The sequence below is a fragment of the Lactuca saligna genome, chromosome 3, assembly GCF_052625555.1.
Source record: "Lactuca saligna cultivar CGN05327 chromosome 3, ASM5262555v1, whole genome shotgun sequence".
NCBI classification, from domain to species: Eukaryota; Viridiplantae; Streptophyta; class Magnoliopsida; order Asterales; family Asteraceae; genus Lactuca; species Lactuca saligna.
In genome coordinates, this window is record NC_136419.1 from 207,479,409 (window position 1) to 207,503,560 (window position 24,152).

Sequence of the window (24,152 nt, forward strand, 5' to 3'; positions counted from 1 at the left end):
TCGTGACCTTTAGCAGTTCTAGGAAGTTTGGTAATGAAATCCATAGATATTTGCTCCCATTTCCATTGGGGAATTTCAGGCTGTTGCAACAACCCGAATGGTTTTTGATGTTCAGCTTTGACTATTGAGCATGTCAAACACTTCCCGATATACAAGGCAATATCCTTTTTCATTCCAGGCCACCAATAGTACTCTTTAAGATCCTTGTACATCTTATCCGTTCCAGGGTGGATCGAGTATTTAGATCGATGAGACTCCTCTAGTAACATGTCTCTCAGATTGTTAACCCTTGGAATCTAGACTATGTCCTTAAAATAACGAACTCCATCAGGTTTTGTTTCAAATCTCTCTTCCAAACCATGTAAGGTCTCGCCTGGAAGATTTTCCTTGAATAATGCTTTCTCCTGGGCATCAATGATTTGAGATTTCAAGCTTGTCTGAATTACCATTCCCAAAGCTCTCACACGGGAAGGTTTCACTCTTTCTTTCCTACTAAGAGCGTCGGCTACTACGTTAGCCTTTCCTGGGTGATATCGAATCTCACAATCATAAACACTAAACAACTCTACCCATCTTCTCTGCCGCATGTTTAACATTTTCTGATCCAGGATATGATGAAGGCTTTTGTGATCGATATAAATGGTGCACTTGGTTCCGTACAAATAATGCCTCCATATCTTAAGAGCAAAAACTATTGCTCCTAGTTCTAGATCATGGGTGGTGTAATTCTTCTCATGCGGTTTGAGTTGTCTGGAAGCATACGCAATGACCTTCTCTTTTTGCATTAACACACATCCTAATCCTTGATGAGACGCATAACAATACACCACAAAGTTCTCTGATCCTTCTGGTAAAGCCAGAATTGGTGCATTGCACAGCTTGTTTTTCAGGATTTGAAACGCCTCTTCGTGTTTCTCTTCCCAGAGAAATTTTCTATCCTTTTGGGTCAAATATGTTAATGGTTGAGTAATCCTAGAGAAATTCTTAATGAAGCGTTTGTAGTACCCAGCTAATCCTAGGAACTGTCGTATTTCTGTCGGGGTTTTGGGGGCTTCCCATTTCTTGATTGCCTCAATCTTAGCTGGATCTACATGAATTCCTCTTTCGCCGATCACATGACCAAGAAAATGTACTTCCCGAATCCAAAATTCACACATAGTGAACTTGGCATACAATTTCTGCTCCTTTAACAGCTCCAACACTAGCTTTAGATGTCTATTGTGATCTTCTTTGGTTTGCGAGTAAACAAGTATGTCATCGATAAATACAATTACAAACATGTCTAGGTATGGTGTATAGACCCTATTCATCAAATCCATGAAAACAGCAGGTGCGTTCGTTAGTCCAAAAGGCATGACTAAGAACTCATAATGTCCATAACGGGTTCTAAATGTTGTTTTGTGAATGTCCCCTTCGTGAATTCTTAGTTGATGATACCCTGACCGAAGGTCGATCTTTGAGAAGTTGGAAGCACCCTGCAACTGATCGAACAGGTCATCTATTCGAGGGAGAGGATATCGATTCTTGATTGTCAACTTGTTCAGTTCTCTGTAATCAATGTATATTTGGAACAAACCATCTTTCTTTTTGACGAATAACACTGGGGCTCCCCAAGGTGAAGAACTTGGTCGAATAAACCCTTTGTCTAGAAGTTCTTGAAGTTGCCTGGATAGTTCTTGCATCTCGGATGGTGCAAGGCAATATGGTGCTTTTGCTATCGGTACTGCTCCTGGAATTAAGTCTATCCGAAATTCGACCTGCCTGTGAGGGGGTAGACCGGGTAATTCCTTCGGAAACACCTCGGGATAGTTTTGAACCACTGAATCTCCTTGAGTTGCTTAGCTTCAGGTTCTCTTTCTAGTACGTGGGCCATGAATGCAATACAATTCTTCTTCAGGTACTTGTGAATCTTCATGCTTGATACTATGTTTAAACTTCTTCCTGGCATTGCACCGTGTATGATAAGGGTTTCTCCATTAGGGAGAGGCACTCTAATGACTTTCTCGTAACAACCAATGTCCGCTATACTTTTGCATAACCAATCCATCCCTACTATCACATCAAAACTACCTAGCTTTATAGGAATTAGGTCAATGCTAAAGAGTTTATCAACTAAATTCAAAGTACAACCAGGAATTATATCATTAGCCCTAACTTCATACCCATCAGCAAGTTCAATAGCATAAGCATTCCTCATCTTTCTCGATTTCAATCCAATTAACGGTCTAAATGCTAAAGAAACAAAACTCCTATCTGCTCCCGCATCAAATATTACTGATGCAAAATGCTTGTTTAGGAGAAACGTACCTGTTATCACTCCGAGGTTCTAACGAGCTTCTTCTGCACCAATCACAAAGGCTACACCTCTTGGCCGTCCAACTGGATTTCCTTGGAAGTTTTGCCTGGCTTGGCCTTGTCCATTGTTACCAGGCCCTTTGTTTAGTTTGGGACATGCTCTACGGAGATGATCAGTACTCCCGCACTCATAACATGCCCTTTTTCCCTCCTTATTCAGCTTACAATACTTTGAGTAACGGCATGTTTGCTTACAGTTTTGGCACACTGGGCAAGCTCCCTTGTGATGAATGTTACACTTATTGCACTTCGGAAGCGGTCCTGAGTACTGCTTTCTCTCCTGCACTTCCATGACTCCCTGTTCCTGAGTTTTCACTGGTTCTTGCTCCTGGGCTCTTACCATAAAGTTTCGTGAGACTTTCTGCTTTCTCCCTGACTTGCCTCCATACTTCTTCTCTCCCTGATCTGCTGGCTTCCTCTTGCTAGTAGAGCTTTCCTTTGTCGATGCTCCCATCTGTAACACCCCCTTTGGCACGTATCACAATATTGTCCGCTTTGGGCCACTCGGCACGAGGACTTCCCAGGGGGTCACCCATCCCGGTACTACTCCCGCCCGAGTACGCTTAACTGCAGAGTTCTTATGGGATCTGCTGCCCTTACGGCTTTAAAACGCGTTGTGATAGAGAAGGTATCAACACCCCTTATAAGGAATGCTTATTCTCCTTCCCAGCCGATGTGGGATCAGATCTAACCCACTTTCACCCCCCATTATAGGGTTCGACGTCCCCGTCGAACACATCGACCCGTGCCCTAGCTCTGATACCATTTGTCACATCCCTCTCTGGCACGTATCACAATATTGTCCGCTTTGGGCCACTCGGTACGAGGACTTCCCAGGGGTCACCCATCCTGGTACTACTCCCGCCCGAGCACGCTTAACTGCAGAGTTCTTATGGGATCTGCTGCCCTCACGGCTTTAAAACGCGTTGTGACAAGGAAGGTATCCACACCCCTTATAAGGAGATGTTTTGTTCTCCTTCCAAGCCGATGTAGGATCAGGTGCAACCCACCTTCACCCCCCATTATAGGGTTCGACGTCCCTGTCGAACACATCGACCCGTGCCCCAGCTCTGATACCATTTCTAACATCCCCCTCTGGCACGTATCACAATATTGTCCGCTTTGGGCCACTCGGCACGAGGACTTCCCAGGGGGTCACCCATCCCGGTACTACTCCCACCCAAACACGCTTAACTGCAGAGTTCTTATGGGATCTGCTGCCCTCACGGCTTTAAAACGCGTTGTGATAGAGAAGGTATCCACACCCCTTATAAGGAATGCTTAGTTCTCCTTCCCAACCGATGTGGGATCAGGTGCAACCCACCTTCACCCCCCATTATAGGGTTCGACGTCCCTATCGAACACATCGACCCGTGCCCCAGCTCTGATACCATTTGTCACATCCCTCTCTGGCACGGGTCTATGTGTTCGACAGGGACGTCGAACCCTATAATGAGGGGTGAAGGTGGGTTGCACCTGATCCCACATCGGCTGGGAAGGAGAACTAAGCATTCGTTATAAGGGGTGTGGATACCTTCCCTATCACAACGCGTTTTAAAGCCGTGAGGGCAGCAGATCCCATAAGAACTCTACAGTTAAGCGTGCTCGGGCGGGAGTAGTACCGGGATGGGTGACCCCCTGGGAAGTCCTCGTGCCGAGTGGCCCAAAGCGGACAATATTGTGATACGTGCCAGAGGGGGATGTTACAAATGGTATCAGAGCTAGGGCACGGGTCGATGTGTTCGACGGGGACATCGAACCCTATAATGGGGGGGGGGGGGGTGAAAGTGGGTTAGATCTGATCCCACATCGGCTGGGAAGGAGAACTAAGCATTCCTTATAAGGTGTGGATACCTTCCCTATCACAACGCGTTTTAAAGCCGTGAGGGCAGCAGATCCCATAAGAACTCTGCAGTTAAGCGTGCTCGGGCGGGGGTAGTACCGGGATGGGTGACCCCCTGGGAAGTCCTCGTGTCGAGTGGCCCAAAGCGGACAATATTGTGATACGTGCCAGAGGGGGGGGTGTTACAAATGGTATCAGAGCTGGGGCACGGGTCGATGTGTTCGACAGGGACGTCGAACCCTATAATGGGGGGTGAAGGTGGGTTCCACCTGATCCTACATCGGCTTGGAAGGAGAACAAAACATCTCCTTATAAGGGGTGTGGATACCTTCCTTGTCACAACGCGTTTTAAAGCCGTAAGGGCAGCAGATCCCATAAGAACTCTGCAATTAAGCGTGCTCGGGCGGGAGTGGTACCAGGATGGGTGACCCCCTGGGAAGTCCTCGTACCGAGTAGCCCAAAGCGGACAATATTGTGATACGTGCTAGAGAGGTATGTGACACCATCCTTATCACATCATTGGTTAGTCAATTTGCTAGAGTTACTGCACTTTGAATAGTAGTTGGGTTTGCTGAGGTAACCATTCCCCGAATCTATGGTGCCACACCCCAGATGTAACGATCTATCCGTTTCTCCTCAGGAGTAACCATGTGAGGTACCAGTTTTGCTAGTTCATGAAATCGGACTGTGTACTTGTCTATTTGTGTTCCAACCATAGAATGGTTCCAGAATTCAGATTCAAGCTTCTGAAGTTCATCCTTGGGACAATACTCCTCTATCAGCGGCTTCTTTAGGTCTTCCAAAGATAGCTGATATGCCACTGTACGGCCTCGGGTTTGCACTAGAGTATTCCACCAGGTTAATGCCCTATCTTGGAGTAGGCAAGTTGCATACACATCTTTGTTGTGCTCAAGGCATTTGCTAATGTGAAGGACCGACTCCATGCTATCAATCCATTTCAGCAACCCAACCGCACCTTCCTTTCCATGGAACTCCTTAGGTTTACAAGCCATAAAGGACTTGTAGTTGCATTCTCTTTCATTGTTTCCCCGGTTTCCTGAACTACTTCCTTGGTTAGCATTGAGTCTTACAGTTACTTGAGTAACAATGTTTGGGATTTCTTGCATGAGTTGTTGTGCTACAACTTGAGCAACATCGGGTGTTTCGTTCTGTGGGCGCCCGCGACTAGGCCTTCCTGACATGGTTCTATGACACAGGAGAAGATATAAATACATAAAATAATGTATAATATGTAGTTCACTACTATTTTGAAAACCGTAAGTGTTGTCAAATCATTGGTTTGCATTAATATTAGACATATAGATTTTAGAAAGAAAAGAAAAGAAAAATCTTTTTATTCATCGATTTACCAAATAAATTCTAGGGTTTGACCTCATAGTAAAAGCTTTCAAACATAAAATGAAGTTTTTCATTACCATTTGAAATAACCATAAAACCAAACCAATACATCAATCCAAAATAAAGTTTTAAATGTTTTTCCCAAAAGACACCCAACATGGGTTTTCATTTCATGACAAAATAAAATAATATACTGAAATCAGAACCAAAAGCCAATCGCTATCCCAACAAGAAACATCAACACCAAAACCAGTAATAGACCACCAAGCAAATATTATGCTGTCATCGCATGACCTGCCTCTCGTCTAGCAGCACTCGCAGAGTCAGTAGTGTCTATCGAATGCTGAAACAGGATTTCCATCCCTGTCATCACTTCGTTCAATACCTCCTGATGCCCAGCTATCACAGCGAGACTGTGACATAGGTCCGCTGCCATCGAATGCATCCTTCGGGATCATACCTGGCTGCCTGATAGGTATCCCTATGACTCGCTGTGGTGGCGATGCTTTCGCTCCTGCAATGCTGGGTCCTACCCTGCTAGGTCCTTCCGTGCCAAGTCCTGCTGTGCTGGTGGCTATCCTTCCTGGAATGGAAACACTCTTCCTTGCCGTCCTCTGAATGCGAAGCCCATAAAGCGGTGGCTGTGGAAACACCGATGAAGGCGATGCCTCGCGTCGTTGACTCGAGGCGTTGTCATTGCTGATCTCCACCGAGTTCCCAGTATCTTCCGTGTCCACTGATGGGTCTTCTTCTACCGAGGCGGGGGATTACGTCGAGGGATAATAGTGATGTAGCCGGACTCATCGGCTGAGGCGGTAGCGCGGTAAGATGACGATATTGACATAGTGGAGTGTGACATAGTTTCAATGAGATATGAAATAAATGACAATGCATGTCTATAATATGCAATGCTTACACACACCAAAATTAACCTTTTGAATTTTTGAAATAAAGTTTTCTCAAATATTTTTGTTGAACATATTCCCATTATAATTAGCTCAGGCTTTGTATAAACCTTTCCTTAATTAAACATAGGTGATCAGGCTATGTTTAATCGAGGTCTATGTTTAATCGAGGTCCAATGATACAACTCCCGACCTAATTATACGAGTAATATGTTTGATGTAAAAAGAATTTCTTTGTAAGTTTTGGTTATAGGTTGTGTTTTCTTAAAGAAAAACCGATGTTCTCTATAACTGTAGCTCTGATACCACTTCTGTCACACCTCGCTAAAGCGGAAACGCAAGGCATGACAGCGATAACGGTTTCATTGCAAAAGATAAAGATACATCACCATAGCAGTATTTAAAAGTTTACAACCCATAGCTTAAAAAGAAACAAGTACAAGTTTTTCCAAAATATCATTGTTCAAAGATAACATCATAAATAACTTCAACACGATGCAGCATGCTCTATGATGATGAATCTTTATATCCACTTACTAATTATTTCCTAAAAAAGCATGTAAAACGAGCGTCAACTATGAAAATAGTTGGTGAGTTCACAAGTTTATAAATCGATCTTGAAATAAGGTTTTTCGTGAATACAAGTACATTGCTTTCATGAGAAACAAAGTTGATTGCTATTAATGAATACTAGTTTATTGCTATAACAAGAAACAATTTTGTATGTATATGAGCAAACAATGAGTCTCAACCAAACCTATGACTTAAGCCCTATCGAGATCTATACTTATCGTTCCATAGATGAATATGATATCATGCACTCCAACAATAGGGCGAGTGAGGAGTTGTCAATTCCTAATAGCGCTATCCATAATGACCATTGGCTCAAAGAGTTAATGGTTAGAGATAAGGGAAGGGCCTTAGTACGATAAGTTCTCATGTTTCGGGTTGCATAGACATACATAAAGAAACATAGCAATACAATAGCAATCATGTTTGATAATAATCAATTTAAATACAACATGCAAACAATAGTTTTTCTGGACATACTTTTCCACCCCAAAAAATAAAAACTGAAAATAAGGGAGTGCGTGAATACTCACAATATGCTAAATATAGCAACCAAGTTTATACGAGTTAAATAAATACATGGGATATAAATAGTTTAGGACATGCTTTTCCACCCCAAAACATTTAAAAACATAAAATAGGGGATTGGTGAATACTCACAATATGCTAAATATTGCAACCAAGTTTATACGAGTTAAATAAATAAATGGGATATAAATAGTTTAGGACATGCTTTTCCACCCCAAAACATTTAAAAACATAAAATAGGGGATTGGTGAATACTCATAATGTTTCGTGTAGGCACAAGTGGTACTTCGGAATGCACCAACGTCTTACTACCGGGATCCTACGACATCAAACACGCACTACTGAGTTTCCATGTCAAAATCTAATGCTAATATACTAAACTCTACATATAGTGAAATGCCAATTTATGTATTAGTATTGGATTTTATATTAATTCGTTACACTTTTTCTGAAATAATGAAATTCTACAAGTCGTGCGATTAATTACAACTTTGGAATATAAATTTTCCAAATTTTTAAGTCTTTATAACAACATAAATTCACGAAAAATAGCATTTAAAGGATAAAAATTGTCAAACTTTTTATTTAACTGTTATTACACAATACTAAGCTGGGAAAAATATAAAAATGGATTTCCAAGCTGTTTAATTATATTTTATGATTTTTGAGCATTTATTCCAATAAAGATTGAAATAAATAGAAAACAGTTTCCAAAATTACCCAAACTTTTTTTTAACTGTTATTATAAATATGTAGGCTGGGAAAAATATAAAAGATATTTTTCAGTTGGTACTTCTATTTTTCCTTGTTTTATTCCTTTAAATAATCATTAATTCAAGAAATAATATTAAACAGTTAAAATAAATTACCAAAAATTTTTGTAACATCATTTAAAGTATAAATAACCTCGGAAAAATACCAAAAGTGGTTTTCATATTGTATAATCCAGTTTTGGGTATTTATGTGTATTTAAGTGTATTTAAGTATAATAAACTTTAGAAATTAAGAGAAAAATAGTTTACTATAGAGAAAAATCCTCAAAATTTTTATGTAACATCCTACTGTACATCATGATGTTCTGGTAAATTTGTATGAATTTTGGATAATCAGAACTATTTTTCCTATTTTTAGACCATTATAATTACCAAAAATTGAGAAAAATAGTAAGGCATGATGAAAAATGTTGAAATTATTTTTCTGAGTCACCCATTACAGGTAAGGTATGCGAAAATTGTTAGATACGATTTTCACACTTTCTAAAGTGGTTTTGTGATTTATTATATCCTAACAAAAGAAAATCAGAAATCATACCAAACAGCAACAAAAATTGATGAAATTTAGTGAGGGTTCGTTATTCACCATAAGGGTCATCCATGAATTTATTCCAGATTTATAGACCTCTGGAATATTTTATGTGATTTATGCCCTCGCTTTCTAACAATAGTTTTAATAAATCAAAGAAATAATAAAAGCTTTTGGTATTTTACAGATTATCACATGGATTTGAGGCTTTTAAAAGGAAAAATGTTCAAAATTCATTCATAAGGAAAATAGGGGTATTGAACCCAAACAAGTTAAGAAATGTTGCATGCAATGGTGCATGAGATGTAAATATGGCTGAAGTTCATGAATTTGTGTAGCCCATTAAGTGGGGTTTTAAGCCACGAAATTTCATCCATCATTCACTGGATATGTTAAGTTTCTAAATTATTTTTCCCCATGTTTATGGTTGGGTTTAAGGCCATTGATCATGCAAGGCAAAAATGGTGATCACAGAAAAAGAGCTGTTTGCGCAACCATTTTGTAAAAATTGCCAAAAATCGGATATTTAATATTTTACAGTGAGACCAATTGGGTTTGAAGGTTAACTCGCGGACCTATCCAATACAAAAAGAATATCATTATTTGGTTAAGTAATGACCGAGTTATGGTCGTTCAAATTTGAATAAAGTAATCTGGCAGATTGCATGTTTGCTTTGAGTGCATTCTTAGGATATTTTGACAAGAACATCATGCATGCCTTTGTTAAGGTTCGATTTCTAGCACATGCATGGAGTGAATGACCATCCAAGAGGTACTAAAAATGGTTTAAATGCTTTTGATCATGCAAGAACACAAGAGAAATGGAGAAGAAGATGTAATACTCAGTTTTGAAGTCACATGAACATATGTGCATCTTTTTCACTCCTTGCATGGGTTTGAACCCGGATTTTCACCATCTCAAACACATGCATTGTGTTATCGTGAGAATCTACAAACCAGACGGGAAAAATAAGGATTTCTAGCCATGGAAAGGCATAGAATCCGAAAAGAAGAGAAAACTATCAAGAAGAGGAAGTAAAATCATGAAACTATGATAGAGGATTGTGTTGTTTACCTTGGTTTTGATCTTGAGAGAAGCAAGAACACTTCAAGGTCTCCTATATCTTGAAATTATAGCAGAGAAAGGGAGGAGTTTTGTGGGTTAGAGAGAGAGAGAGAGGAAGAGAGTTTGTGAGTTAGGAGGGTGGAGGGTGAGAGAGTGAAGAGAGAAGAGGAAGTGTGTAGGAATGAGCTTAATGATTGAGTTTTGGGAAGAGAGAGGGCATGGGGAGAGGGTAGATGGCCGGATTTTTGAGGCATTAAAGACTCCTCTCTCCTCAATTCAAATTTTATAAAAATCCCTTCTTAATTATTGTAAAAATGTAATTTTTATAAAAGTGATTCTTTAAGCAATTTTTGATTTATTTAAAAATCTTGTTTTTAGCTAATAAATTCTGATTAATGCATGATAATTTATATTTCTATTTCATTGGTATAATCCATAATTTGATTAATAAAAATTTGATATTAGGAAGTTTATAGCTGAATTTTATAAAGATTTTTTGCTTTTTGATTTATAAATTTGGATTTTTGGCTCTTTAGGGTTTTTGGAATATTGTTGATATTCATCATCATAATGAAGTATAATTAGAATATTTTAATTTATTTTTAGGGTTTTATACCCTTTTTCAATTATAACAAAGCTTGAAGTTTCATTCTAATTATAGCATTGGCATTTCCTATTGTAGTTAAGAAACTTACTAGAATCGTAAGTGTCAAGTATAATAGTCCTAGGTCTTAGTTGGATCCTAGTTTATGCAAGATTTTGACCTAATTTATACTACTAGGCCATGAAATGTTGTGCATGAATGGTTTTTTTTATAAAGATGCATGAGTCCGAGAATGACCTGAATTGACAGTTGTCACATATAATATTTTTTTTTACTACTCGAAATTTTTTTTAGTAAAAATATTTTAAAAAGTCAGACAAATCAGACATTTCAGACCTCTTAGACGGAGAACTTCAAACATGATTTCTCAGAGTTCTAGACCTTGAAAAATTTATTTGTTCAGGTTTTTGGAATCCTTGAATTAATTTCAATCATTATTAGCCTTCGAAAAAATTACTCAATGTCAAGAAGTGGACACGCGAAATGAAAACAATTTTTAAGGCTTAATAGAGATTTATTGAAATTTAAGCACTCTTGGGATTGGATTGGTCAAAGGGAAAGTTCAGCAAGACTCCCTCTCTCATGTGATCTCTCTCTCTCTCTCTCTCTGACATTAGAAATTCATACCCCTTACAAGTATCTCAAAACTCAAACTTTACATTAAGAAGTAAGTGCATGAGATAAATTATTTTATTGATCAAGAAAGCTATACTCAAATGGTGAAATGAAATATGTTGTGTGCCATTGATTCTCCCTCCCAATAATTCAAATTTTACATGTTAACTCTATCTAAATTAAGGTATTGTTTCATCCATTTGAGCATACCAAAAACCCACCCATCTTCCGTCCTATTGTGTTCGATCAAACCTACCCTCCAATCACCCTACTGCCTTTGTTTTACTTCACTGTAAAAAAAAAAGAGAGAAACAAAATAAAACAACACCACTAATCACCATCTACTACTCTACCTACCACCTCCTTTTGGTTGGCAGAATAGAGAGAAATAAGGAAACTTGGAAAAATGATTAGCACCATCCACCACAACTGTTGTTGTCAGAATTCCTTCCCCGACCTCCCTTTCATCTCCAGTCCATTTATCTCATCGAGTATAAGCAGAAAAAAAGCTGAAAAAAGTTATCGGAGCAACCACTATCACCACAACCCCCCTAGTCATCAGCTTTGTTGCTGCCATTGACTCTGATTTCCATTGTACGGCTCACCATCTCCACCCTCTTTTTCTTCCTTTTTACTATTTCTATTTACTATAATGTGGTCGAGACGGAGAAATCTTATGGGTCTCGTTCCCTCCTCTAGACCAACAAATCATAATTGTAGAGGAAAAAGAACTATTCAAAACTAATTTAGCACAGCTAAATTTAAGCTTTGAGTTTTCTGACCTTTACGACTTTGGCCCCTCTTGTGAAGTATCTCACCATCTATGTAACATCCCGATGATGAGGTACTTCTAAATTTGTCCTTATAATTTAATTATATTTCATTTTGGTCCCTAAGTGTGAAAAAAAGAGAGCAAAAGCGCCCATAGTGGCATTTTGGTAAAGTTGGGATCGAGGAGTACATTATGCCTATGTGTGTACGCTAAGCGTACTAAGGCGTGGCTTAGTGCGCACGGTGCATTTGGAATGCATGCAAAACTTAATTTTAGGCTTTTGGCTCATATTTAAGCAACCTTATGGATTCATACCCTCTTTTTACACAGCATTCTTGTGTGATTTTGATCCTCAATCAACCCTAGAGCAAGAGAGAGAAAACTTTGAGCTTTTAATATAGTTTTGGGTTGGTTTTAGAGAAAAAAGAAGGTGGTGAGAAGATCTACTTGGTTTGCAACATCTTGAAGGTATAAATTGATGAGTTTTGTGCATAACAAAAAAAACCTATGTGTACATGCAACCATAATTCTTTGATCTACGTTTTCTCTAATTAAACATATAACTTTTGAACATCAAACAGAAAATCCTCAAAGGTATATACTATTTTCATAATCTATAAAATAGTGGTAAGAAAACATACCTTAAAATGCATCTAGTAGATCACACCAAAAAAATAAGAAAGAGGATGAGAGAGGAGAGAGTGGAGGGGAATCTCTTAGAAATTTAGTTATCCTTCTAGGAGCCAGATGGTTGAAAATCTCAAGCCTTATGGGTCTACTTATAGTGCAGATAGAATACACTGGACAACCCTAATTTGAATAAAATATTATTAATTCAAATTGGTAACTATCCACCTCCTTAATTATCCACATGGGATAGTTAGGAATTTCATCTACCACCTTCTCTGAGAAAGTTCTAGAAGCCCTTGTTCAACTATTGAATAATTACACTTAAGTCCCTGCACTTTTAATTAATTCTTTTAATCCCGAAATTAATCCCGGTTAATTTGTGATTAAATATTGATTAAATAATTTGATTTTTAATTAATATATTATTTTAATAATAATTTAATAAATCATTTATTTCAATTTATTATTCAAATAATAATTTCCTCCTCTCTCTAAAAGTTATCTTGTTTAGTTGCTAGTTATGAGGGCAACCGAAAAGGACTGTACAGTTGCTAATTCAAGTATATAACAACTATAATTATGCGATTATACACCTAATCGTACAATATCCCAAATGGATAATTCTAATACTATGGTTGTCGGTATACCTTCAAAAACTGATTAGCAAGTTGTAGCTCTCAAAGTCGCTGTTTAACCTTGACCTAGTCAGTTGTTCTAAGATAAGTGATCATATAATCATCCGTTCTACAAGATAGCATGTGGAAAAATGACATGGAACATAATAAATCTCGTTTTCCAATACTTTGTGTCTCGATTTTAGATTTTTAGTAACAAAGAACTATTAATCGAACTCATCAATTTAGTCCTGGTCGGGCCCGATACTATAATTTAACACCAAATCATCGAAGGGCCAAAGATATTGCTTTTCTCATTAGGGAAAAAGGAACAAATAAACTTTGAATTATGTTCTTGCACTTATTACTCATCAAATCATGCAAAATAATAAGTTTTATAACATCAAGTTAATGATGTGTTTACGTATCATCAATGCATAACCAACTTGTAAACAACAACTCATATATCTCCGTTTAAATATTATAAGATATTATCACATCAGAATTACTCATGATAAATTCCATGAAGTAATTCTATGATCTTGGTTCAGTACAATACATAAATCCCCATTTCAAAAGTATTGAAGAATATTGCATCAAAAGCATTGCCATGTCTAAAACTCTTTAGACAATCTACAATCCAATTCATGAAAATGTTGATTCATTACTTACATCTAAAGTATGATTGATTGTAGATGTTTGAATAATCCAATTATTCTTGAATTAAAATATGCAAAATTAAACATAATAATAAACAATTGAGAGAAGATAGTAAACCAGACTCATAAATAATTCTCCATTATGTAATCATAAAATGTTAATTACATTTATTTTTGTTACAAGTTTCTAAATATCAATCTAACTACTAAAACTAATATAACCCTTCAGACCAATTCTCCTCACACGTTGAACTTGCGTAACCCTACTCATACACTTTGTGAGGGGATCTGTAGGATTCTCTGCTAATGATACTCTTTTGATGATAAGGTGTCCTTCTTCTACTTTGTGTCTCTTAAAATGGTATTTTCTGTCGATATGTCTCGATCTACCATCATCTTTTCGTTCCTTTGACAAGGCAACCACTCCTTTCATATCACAGAAAATCTCCATTGGCACATTTATCCCTAGTACAACTCCAAGGTGTCCAATGAAGTTCTTCAACCATATATCATCATTCAATGCTTTACTTGTTGTTATGTATTCTGATTCACAAGTAGAATAGCGATAGTCTCTTGTTTGGAACTTTTCCACGTCAGCACTCCTCCATTAAGGGTAAACACCCAACCAGATTGAGAACGGACATTGTTTGTGTATGTCTAAAAGATGGCATCACTATACCTAGTTACTCTCAAGTCATCACTGCCACCAAGCACAAGGACCCAACCCTTAGTTCTTCGCAGATACTTAAAAATGTTCGTAGCCACCATCCAATGAGCTCTACTAATGTTTCCCTTATATCGAATAACAATGCATAAATAAAAACCCACATCAGGAAGAGTACATGTCATAGCATACATGATCGATCCAACGGTGGAAGCATATGAAACTTGACTCATTTTTGCTATCTCTGCATCAGTAGTCGAACTCTGAGTCTTACTCAGTTCGGTATTACTCTAGATAAGAAATCTCCTTGCATAGAATTCTTCATGCTAAAACGCTTAACACTTTTATCCAAATATGTACTTTGACTAAGTCAAATTATTATTTTACTATTGTTTCTCAAAATTATCATCCCTATAATATAGGCAGCCTCTCCCATATCCTTCATAGAAAAACACTTTCTAAGCCGAGATTTAACTTCTTACAAGGTTGGAATGTCGTTTTGTATGAGAAGTATGTCATCAACAATGAATACCAGGAAGGTCACTACACTCCAATAGTTTTACATATGCACAAGATTCATCATTATTTCAAGAGAAACCAAACTCTTTAACTTTCTCGTCAAAGCGGAGATTCCATCTACAAGAAGCTTGTTTCAATCCATAAATTAATTTCTCAAGTTTACACACTCTATTTGGGTACTTAGCATCAAAAAAACCTTCTAGTAGATTCATGTAGATATCCTCAGCTAGCTTCCCATTAAGGAAAAGCAGTTTTGACATCCATTTGCCAAATTTCATAGTCATGAAATGCAGCAATGGCCAACACCACGCTAATAGATTTAATCTTAGCCAATGGTGAGAAGCTATCATCGCAGTCAACCCCTGGGGTTTGAGTAAGCCCATTTTCTCCCAATCAAGCCTTGAAAATGTGCACCTTTCCATCCATGTCGATCTTCTTCTTGAAGATCCATTTGCACCCAACTATCTTATGACCTGGTACATTGTCAACCAAATTGCAAACTTGGTTGCGGTACATGGATTTGGTCTCGCTATCTATTGCCTCTTTCCACTTGGCAGACTCAGGGCCCGCTATTGCTTCCCTGTAGTTAGAAGGATCATCTAAATTTACCAGCGTACTATCACTGATAAACGTATCACTGTTAGGTGTTCATTGTTTACATTGGACATAATTCCAATTGTTGGCAAACCTGCTGTGTGTTTACTTTCGAAGGCTGCTACCGATACAAGCTGGTTATGGCATAGGAGGCTATCACATCTCAATTTTCGAAACATCAACAAACTTGTCGTACAATATCTGGTAAGAGGTTTACCCATTCTTAAATATGATAATGACAGTTTCTGTGCAGCTTGCGAAGTAGGAAAACAACACAAACAAGGTCATCCAATCACAATAGATTCGAAGATTGTTGAACCCCTAGAACTTTTGCATATTGATTTATGTGGTCCTTCAACAATTGCTACTCTTAACAAGAAAAGGTACATTCTAGCTATTGTGGATGATTTTTCAAGATCTACGTGGGTTTATTTTCTCTGGTTAAAATCTGAAGTCTCACAAATGATGATTGATTTTATCAAGAAAATGGAAATTTCGTTGAAGAAACCAGTTCTAAAAAATAAAAGTGATCATGGAACTGAATTCAAAAATCGTGTTTTATATTCATTTATGGTGGAGAAAGGTATTTCGCATAATTTTTCATCTCCATACACACCGCAACAAAATGGTGTAGTTGAACGAAGAAATCGATCATTATGCGAAGCCGCAAGAACAATGTTGGCATATTCGAATTTACCTCAATATCTTTGGGCTGAAGCTGTTTCAACTGCTTGCTTTACTCAAAATCGATCATTCATTCATAGACGGTTTAATGCTACTCCTTATGAAATCATCAATAATAGAAAACCTAATGTCAAATTTTTCCATGTTTTTGGGTGCAGGTGCTTCATAATGAATCTTAAGGATAATCTTTCGAAGTTTCAAACAAAAGCTGATGAAGGAATTTTCTTGGGATATTCACACAACTCTGTAGCTTATAGAGTGTTAAATAAGCGAACTCACAAAGTGGAAGAAACATTCAATTTTACATTTGATGATTATTATATTAAAAAGACTGATCATTAATTTGCAAATTATCCTATTTTGCAAAACTCTTCAAATGAGAACGAACCAATAGAAATGGATGATGCTGATTATGAATCGATTTTTGGTATTTCAGATCACGCAATTGATGCAGAGAAAAATGCACCAGCTAATCAACAACTAGAAGATTTGAATTTTCATGATGAATCAATCTCGCTTTCGAATCTAAACGTAAATGAAATATCTGATGATGCAGTGGAAGGGGAGCACTTGGATTCAAACACTTTTCTTGAGGGGCAGCATTCTTACGAAGCAGATAATATGTCTATCAATATTGATGTTGAGGGGGAGCCAATAATTGAAGAGGAGCCAATACACGAAGAGGAGCAAATATTCGAGGGGGAGCCAATACTTGAGAAGGATCCAATACTAGAAGGGGAGCATTTTGATGATGCTGAGGATGCATGTTCAATAAATGGATAAGAAACGGATGTTGTGTTCGAAGATGCACCTTTGGACTTTGATCCTGATTCTCCACCATTGGATAAATGGACAAGAAATCATCCAAAAGAACAAATTCTTGGAGATCCACAAGCGGGGGTATTGACAAGGGCTCAACTTCATGCAAGAAATGAGGTACTGAATACTCGCCAAGAACTATGCATGTTTAATGTTTTTATTTCCAAAATCGAACCAAAGACTGTTAAGGTTGGAATGGAACACTCTGATTGCGTTGTTGCTATGCAAGCTGAATTGTCTGAATTCGGAAGAAACAAGGTTTGGAGATTAATTCCTAAACCTGTTGATGTTTCAATTGTTGGACTTAAATGGATTTTTAAAAACAAAACAGACAAAGATGGAAATATTATTCAAAATAAGGCTAGACTTGTTGTTAAAGGATATCCTCAACAAGAAGGAATTGATTATGAAGAAACATTTGCCCCTATTGCAAGACTCGAGGTTGTTCGTATTTTTCTGGCCTATGCAGCCCATAAAGATTTCAACATTTATCAAATGGATGTAAAATGTGCATTCCTAAACGGCGAACTTGAAGAAACATTTTATGTTGAACAGCCACCAGGTTTTATAAATAACGAACATCCTGATCATGTTTATATTTTAGATAAAGTTGTGTATGGGTTGAAACAAGCACCAAGAGCATGGTATGAAACATTAACATCATTTTTGAAACAATCTAAATTTAAACAAGGATCAGTTGATCCCACTTTATTTCGAAAGAAAGTTGGGAGTCACCTGATGCTTGTTCAAATTTAGGTTGATGATATAATTTTTGGCTCTACTGACCCTGCTTTGTCTAAAGAATTCGAAGACTTGATGAAAAGCAAATTCAAAATGAGTATGATGGGCAAAATTAATAATTTTTTGGGTTTGAATATTCGTCAAAGCAGAGAAGGCATCTTCATTAATTAGGAGAAATATACGAAAAATCTGCTAGAAAAATTTGGAATGACGAATAGCACAAGGTTACCAGTACCAATGGCTACGGGCATCAAGTTAACTCCTTTGTTAGACAAATCTGCTGTTGATATCATTCTGTATAGAAGCATGATAGGGTCATTATTGTACCTAACTGACAGTCGACTTGATATTATGTTTTCTGTTTGTAATTGTGCAGGGTATCAATCAAATCCACATGAACCACATCTAACAGCGGTGAAGAATATTTTTCGATATTTGAAAGGCACCACTTCGTTAGGTTTGTGGTATCCTTCGAAAACAGGGTTCCTTATACAAGCATATTCAGATGCGGATCTGGGAGGATGCAGTCTTGATCGAAAAAGCACAACTGGTGGGTGTCAATTACTAGATGGAAAATTGGTCAATTGGCAATCGAAGAAGCAAACATGTGTTTCGATCTGTACAGCCGAGGCTGAATATGTTGCTGCAGCTGCGTGTACATCACAAATTATTTGGATTCAAAGTCAATTACGTGATTATGCTATAAATATGAAAAAGATTCCTTTATATTGTGATTCACAAAGTGCAATAAGAATTTGTCATAATCCTATGCAGCATTCGAAGACTAAGCACATTGATCTCAGATATCATTTCATAAAAGGCCATGTGGAAGAAGGAAATATTGAAGTTCATTTTGTGAAAATAACGGAACAGTTGGCAGATATTTTCACAAAGGCATTGGATGAAAAATCATTTCTTCGTATTCTAGAAGGATTGGGAATGCTTGATGGAAATTCAATTTCACATGATAAAAGCGAAGAGTGATGGGTCATAATGACAAAAGCGAAAGGTGTTCAGCATTCATAGGCTACTGTTCATGGTCAACACTTCGAATGGTTCGCATTCATATGTTTTGTTCCTTGATGAAGTTTGTGTTCAGAGACTACTGTTCAGAGTCAACTGTTCGAATGCTTCGTGTTCGTTTGTTTTGTTCTTTGAAGATATTCTTATTAATGGGTGATTGTTCTAAGTCAAATCTTCGCATGGCTTCGCATTCACACACATTTCAACTAAGGTATGATTTCTATAAACTTTGGAATAGTTAGGATGTCCCTAGAAGCATGTTGCTGCATGTTGACTCAAGCATCATATGACTCAATGTTGAGAAAGGAAAGCCTTGATGAAATTATCTTGTATTCGCATTAGTCAACAGAGCTACCTTACTCTTCTCATATGAGTTAAGAGTTTTCTGTTTGGTCCACATATAACAGAGGTACATTCGATATGTAAACCAATATTTTTCATCCTAAACTTCTTTACACAATTCACAAACAATGATGTATGTCCCAGAGATCAAACCAATTGAAATCTGGACATACAAAAACTCTGTGTTTATGATCTGAAATCATGAGTCTGTGATGAAAGTGAAACCCTAAAATCCAACAAATCAAGGAATTAATGGGGAACTTTATTCCAAAACTTACGAAACATTTGTTTCAGTACCTTTTATACACCAAATTGTATTCATTTTTTTAGTGGTCTTGATCAAACATTCGAAACCTACGATGTTTGTTCCCAACAAGATCCAGCATAATATTTTTTTCATGAATATAATTTCCGTGTGAGTATATTTCGAAAATCCTTGTTACGTGGAATATCATTCCAAACCAATTTGTCACTGACTACACTGGTCACACAAATAATTTCGGTTACAATTAATCACCTTATGTTAAGGCTAATATGTAACGAAATTTTCGAAGCCACCCATTAGCCTTATAAAAGAAACCCTTCGAAACTTCTCTACAAGTTGTCGATTGTAATTCATGGGAAACCAAGCAAGCTGTTGATTATCTCTCTTGATAATTTTCGAAGAAATCTTTGCCCGGGATTTAACGGTTTTTGTGTCAAATCAAAATTTTGACATCACCATTTTCCAAAAAAAATTTACATTTGTTTCTTATCTAAATTTTTGGAACACAGCACACACGAAATCCTTGAGGTTTGAGTATTACCAGCTCAGACTGATGATTTCGAATCTCTAGCATATGACTTCGCTTTTTAACCTAAAAGTGAAAGAGCCTTAACTCTATTCCTTCCGAAGCGTTTAGACGGTTACACTTCTCTTGGGGAAAACTAAACAGTCTTGTCTTTTGGTGATGTATGGAATACGATACGGGTTCTAGGCGTGCTGACAGTTACGTTTGTTACTTTTTGATGAGTGAGGTCTGTATTTCAAGGTGCCATGTCAGCAAGCATTTAATGCATCCTGCTTGAAATTCAAAATTCTAGGGTTACATATAAATCGGAATTCAGGGGTCCATAACACTTTATGCGATCAAATATTCTCTTTCTTACAAATTCTCTCTGAAATTCATCTTCTTCAAAATTCATCTTCTTCAAAAATCATCTTCTTCACACTTAACAATGGCGACTCACAAGCAAGATTCGATTCCATCATCACCAACAACTGAAGAAGTTATTTCTATTCCAATATTGAAGATACAGGGTTCAAATTATCAAGTGGAGTCTGATTTATCCAAGTATCCGGATGAACTCAAGATGCTGGTGGTTGCTTTACAAAATTCTGTTCTATCAAAAGCCATGTTTAACTCTTTTTTGGGTTCCGATGTCTTGGTTGTCTAAGCCGGATCAACAGCATCGTACAACAAAGTGACTGGATGTGTGGTTATTCTGCAAGATTTTGGGGATTCCGAACACTGGTCCGTATGTGGAAGTCACCTATCCACAAGTTGTGTTCATGTTCAATGAAATGGGTCATCAACCTCCGTTGACGCGCATCAGCGATTTTATGAAATCCGGTTAACCTACGATATGGAATTTGTTATTTGGCATTTTTCTTTGTTGTCTTACCGAAAGAATAGTGGGTCTTGACAAAGGGAGAATGGAAGTCTACGCAATGGTAGCTGAGCTTTATTACGATTTGCAAGTTGATTACTCTGAACAGCTATGGACAGAGTTCCTGACAAGCATTTCGAAGACCAATGTCAGGCAGGGGATTTCGTGTGCCAGATATTGGAGTCTTATTCTTCAATATGTTTATACAAAGGAGAGGATTGCAGTTCCTGAAGATGAAGAAAAAGTTGTTTTTCTTATGTATGGCAGTCCGAAGGAGGTTGTTGATGATCCTGCTATCTTTACATCTATTGCTCGTATTTCAGATGCGATGCTCAAAAAGGTGAATCCAACAAATAACGTGCTGGTGTCATATCTTCAATCAATTGACATAACCGTTGTTAGTGGTATTATATATGATGCAGAGACGAAGAAATCAAAGAAAACGAAGAAGACAGATGTTGGGTCTTCGAAAAGAATAGTGAAGGTTGAGAAGAAGAAGAAATCTCCTAAGGTCAAACCAACTATAGTCGAAGAAGTTTCTCAACAGATTATTTCACCTGTTTCGACGACTGTTGCTGATACACCAACTATTGAAGCGTCTCAGGAGAAAGAGATTATTCCATCTAAGACGGGGGGTTTTCGCCGACTCAAATTCAAGAGAAAATCTTCATCTCAGATTATTCAGAAAACTCAAGTCACACATCACGGTGTTATGGTCTATGAAATTCCAGCCCCTGTTTCTCCATCATCGAAAAAGCGAAGGGCTGAGGATCTTGCAAAATTTATTAAGAAGAATCAAAGGACTGAGGAAGAAGGGAAAGTTCCTGAAACACCTGAAGTCGGAATTCAAGAAGAAGCAAAAACAAGTCCGTCTGTTACTCTTTCGAAGCCTGCTGATTCGAAAACCGTTGAACAAGGTCATGTTATCTCTTTACCCCAGGTTACATCAACTACTGATTCTCCAACCTTTCAATCTATTATGGACCAACCGTTCACTACAATTTTTTCTACTCAATCTACTGATCCACCAAACCCATCTTCACCAGTTGATGAAACCATGGCTATTGATGTTCGAACTGATAATGAAGGGTTTGGAGGAACGTTCTAAGTTCTTCACTTTGATAATTCCGATGAAGATTTTCCAGACCACATGTTGATGACCATGAAGCAATTTAATATTGTGAATTCAAAATTAAATTCAATCTTACAATCACAAGCAGATGTGGGTAGTGTTGGGGTTACAAGTTTGGAGGTTGATTCGTTGATGAAATTGATGGAAGGGCGCGTAATTTCGAAGGCTTCTTGATTAATTAGGGATTCAGAAAGTAGAGTCATTGAAAAGATGATCAACATGACATTTCTACTGAGAATCGAATTAATTCTCAAAAGGCTGATTTTGTACGAGAGATGAATGATTTGAAGATGGTTACGAAGGAGCGTCATGTGCTCTTCGTACAAGAAGTTAAAAAGGTACGGGAGGATGTTAATCTTCAAATCAGAGAACTTCGAGAAGATATGAAAAAGGAAGTTCAAATCGTACAACAGGATTATGCTTCGGCTAATGAGAAAATTGATATCATATGTGCTGCAGTCACCTGATGTGTCAAACTTTTCAAACAGATGAATCCAACGCTGACAACTCTTTCTGCCAAAGAAGAACAAAACTTTGGAGAGTTGGTAGGCTTGTTGAAAGAATTAAAGGACTTATCTTCCAAGTCTATCTCTCCGATAATTTCACAAGAATTTGTTTCTCAGAAGTTTTCTCACTTTGAAGCTATTTTACACAAGAATCTTGTTCCATTGCTTCGCATTTCCAGCCTTGTACCAACTGTATCAGATGCCCCACCTGCTTTCACAGTGGTGCAAGGGGGAGAAAAGATAGAACAAACAAAGGCTGGGGAACAAGTGAAAACTTGCGAAGGGATGAAGACAACTATAGAAGATGCGAAGGTAGTTGGTAAGATATATCCTTCGAAGGTGGTGGCAAAGGCAACTGTTTGTTCTGCTGGTCCAATTACTTCAACTGTGATCACAACAGTTCCAACTCCAAAATCTATCTCAAAGGGAGTTGTAATTAGAAAGCAAACAGTTGGATCTTCTTCAGAAAAAGTTGATTTGTCAAAAATAAAGGATAAGGGCAAAGAGATTGTTATTGACAAGTCCAAAGAAGAGAAGAAAGTGGAGGTGGCAGCTGGAGTAGAAAGAATGAGACAAGTACAGAGCTTAATGAGACAAAGTGCTCTGGAAGGTTCGAATGTTGATAAGGGTGATCCGTCAAAAGTGTATAATTACGAAACCATTGAATCCAGAGTGATGTTTGATCATATGTATTCGTTTGAAAAGATTCCTAAGAAAAGCTACGTGCTAACAAACACTGATTCTTGTCAACTTGATATTCCAATCAATGCGATGATGTTTTTTATGCCACAGTTTAAAGCGGAAACAAAGTCACTAGAAACAGAAGAGGGAAAGAAGATGAAAATTCGGTTTCATGCGGTCTTAGGAAAGGCTCAGGAAGAGATTTGGTTTTTGGAGAAGATAAGAAAGGTGATATCTATCAAAAGAGATGTCATTTTTAAAGGGAAGTTTGAAAACATTAAATACATTGTTGCAAGAGCAAGTGGAAAAATTCAAGAATTTACGGTGGTAGACTTTCCTTTGATGAATACTTATGATCTCATCAATGTCGCCTTGATGCTTAAAGACAAATCATTTTCATTTCTTAAAGATACTGAGCCTGATGTATTTAGCCTTGGGTGCAAGCACATAAAAATATACTTGGAAAATTACTTCGAGTGCTTGGCTCAAACAGATGTGGAACTTGCTATAGTCAAAGGAATTGATATAACTACACCAATGGCACCAACAAAGAAGCAAAATGAGTTGAACAAGTATGAAGATGGTGAAATTTGCTTAAAACCATTGGGGATAGTTTTTCCTGGGAAAGATAAAGTTGGAAGAGCTAAAAGATTTTTGTTCCAAACTTGTGAAGTGGAGAGATACTGTCACACCCCCAAACCAAGGATGGCGGAAACGTCTGGGGGTGGAGGACTTCATGTACAGTATCACAACAACGTGTATAATAGTTCTCAAAGTAAAAACAACCACCATATATATAATTGCAAAAGTGACACCAAAGTATATGTTTACATGTTTCAAAAGCAATTACATTATGATGACAAAATAAATTGTTGACGGTTTAGCGTCCCATCCTCAAAGCGATGAAGTTTTCCTGTTTCACTGATTTCCTGAGAATATAAGTAGTTTTAAAAAATGTCAACACAAAGGTTGGTG

At 37.6% G+C, this 24,152-nt stretch overlaps 1 protein-coding gene and 1 pseudogene across 1 annotated transcript; both read left to right on the top strand.

The window, feature by feature from the left end:
- The first annotated feature begins 4,220 nt into the window (after positions 1-4,220).
- Positions 4,221-4,338, top strand: LOC145038073 (5S ribosomal RNA; annotated as a pseudogene).
- A 13,259-nt stretch (positions 4,339-17,597) lies between these two features.
- On the top strand, positions 17,598-18,827 carry LOC145036338 (putative mitochondrial protein AtMg00240). The gene is made up of 3 exons (XM_078984785.1): positions 17,598-17,664; positions 18,220-18,393; positions 18,664-18,827. The coding sequence occupies exons 1-3, from the start codon at positions 17,598-17,600 to the stop codon at positions 18,825-18,827; spliced, it is 405 nt and encodes a 134-aa protein (XP_078840911.1).
- The last annotated feature ends 5,325 nt before the right edge of the window (positions 18,828-24,152 follow it).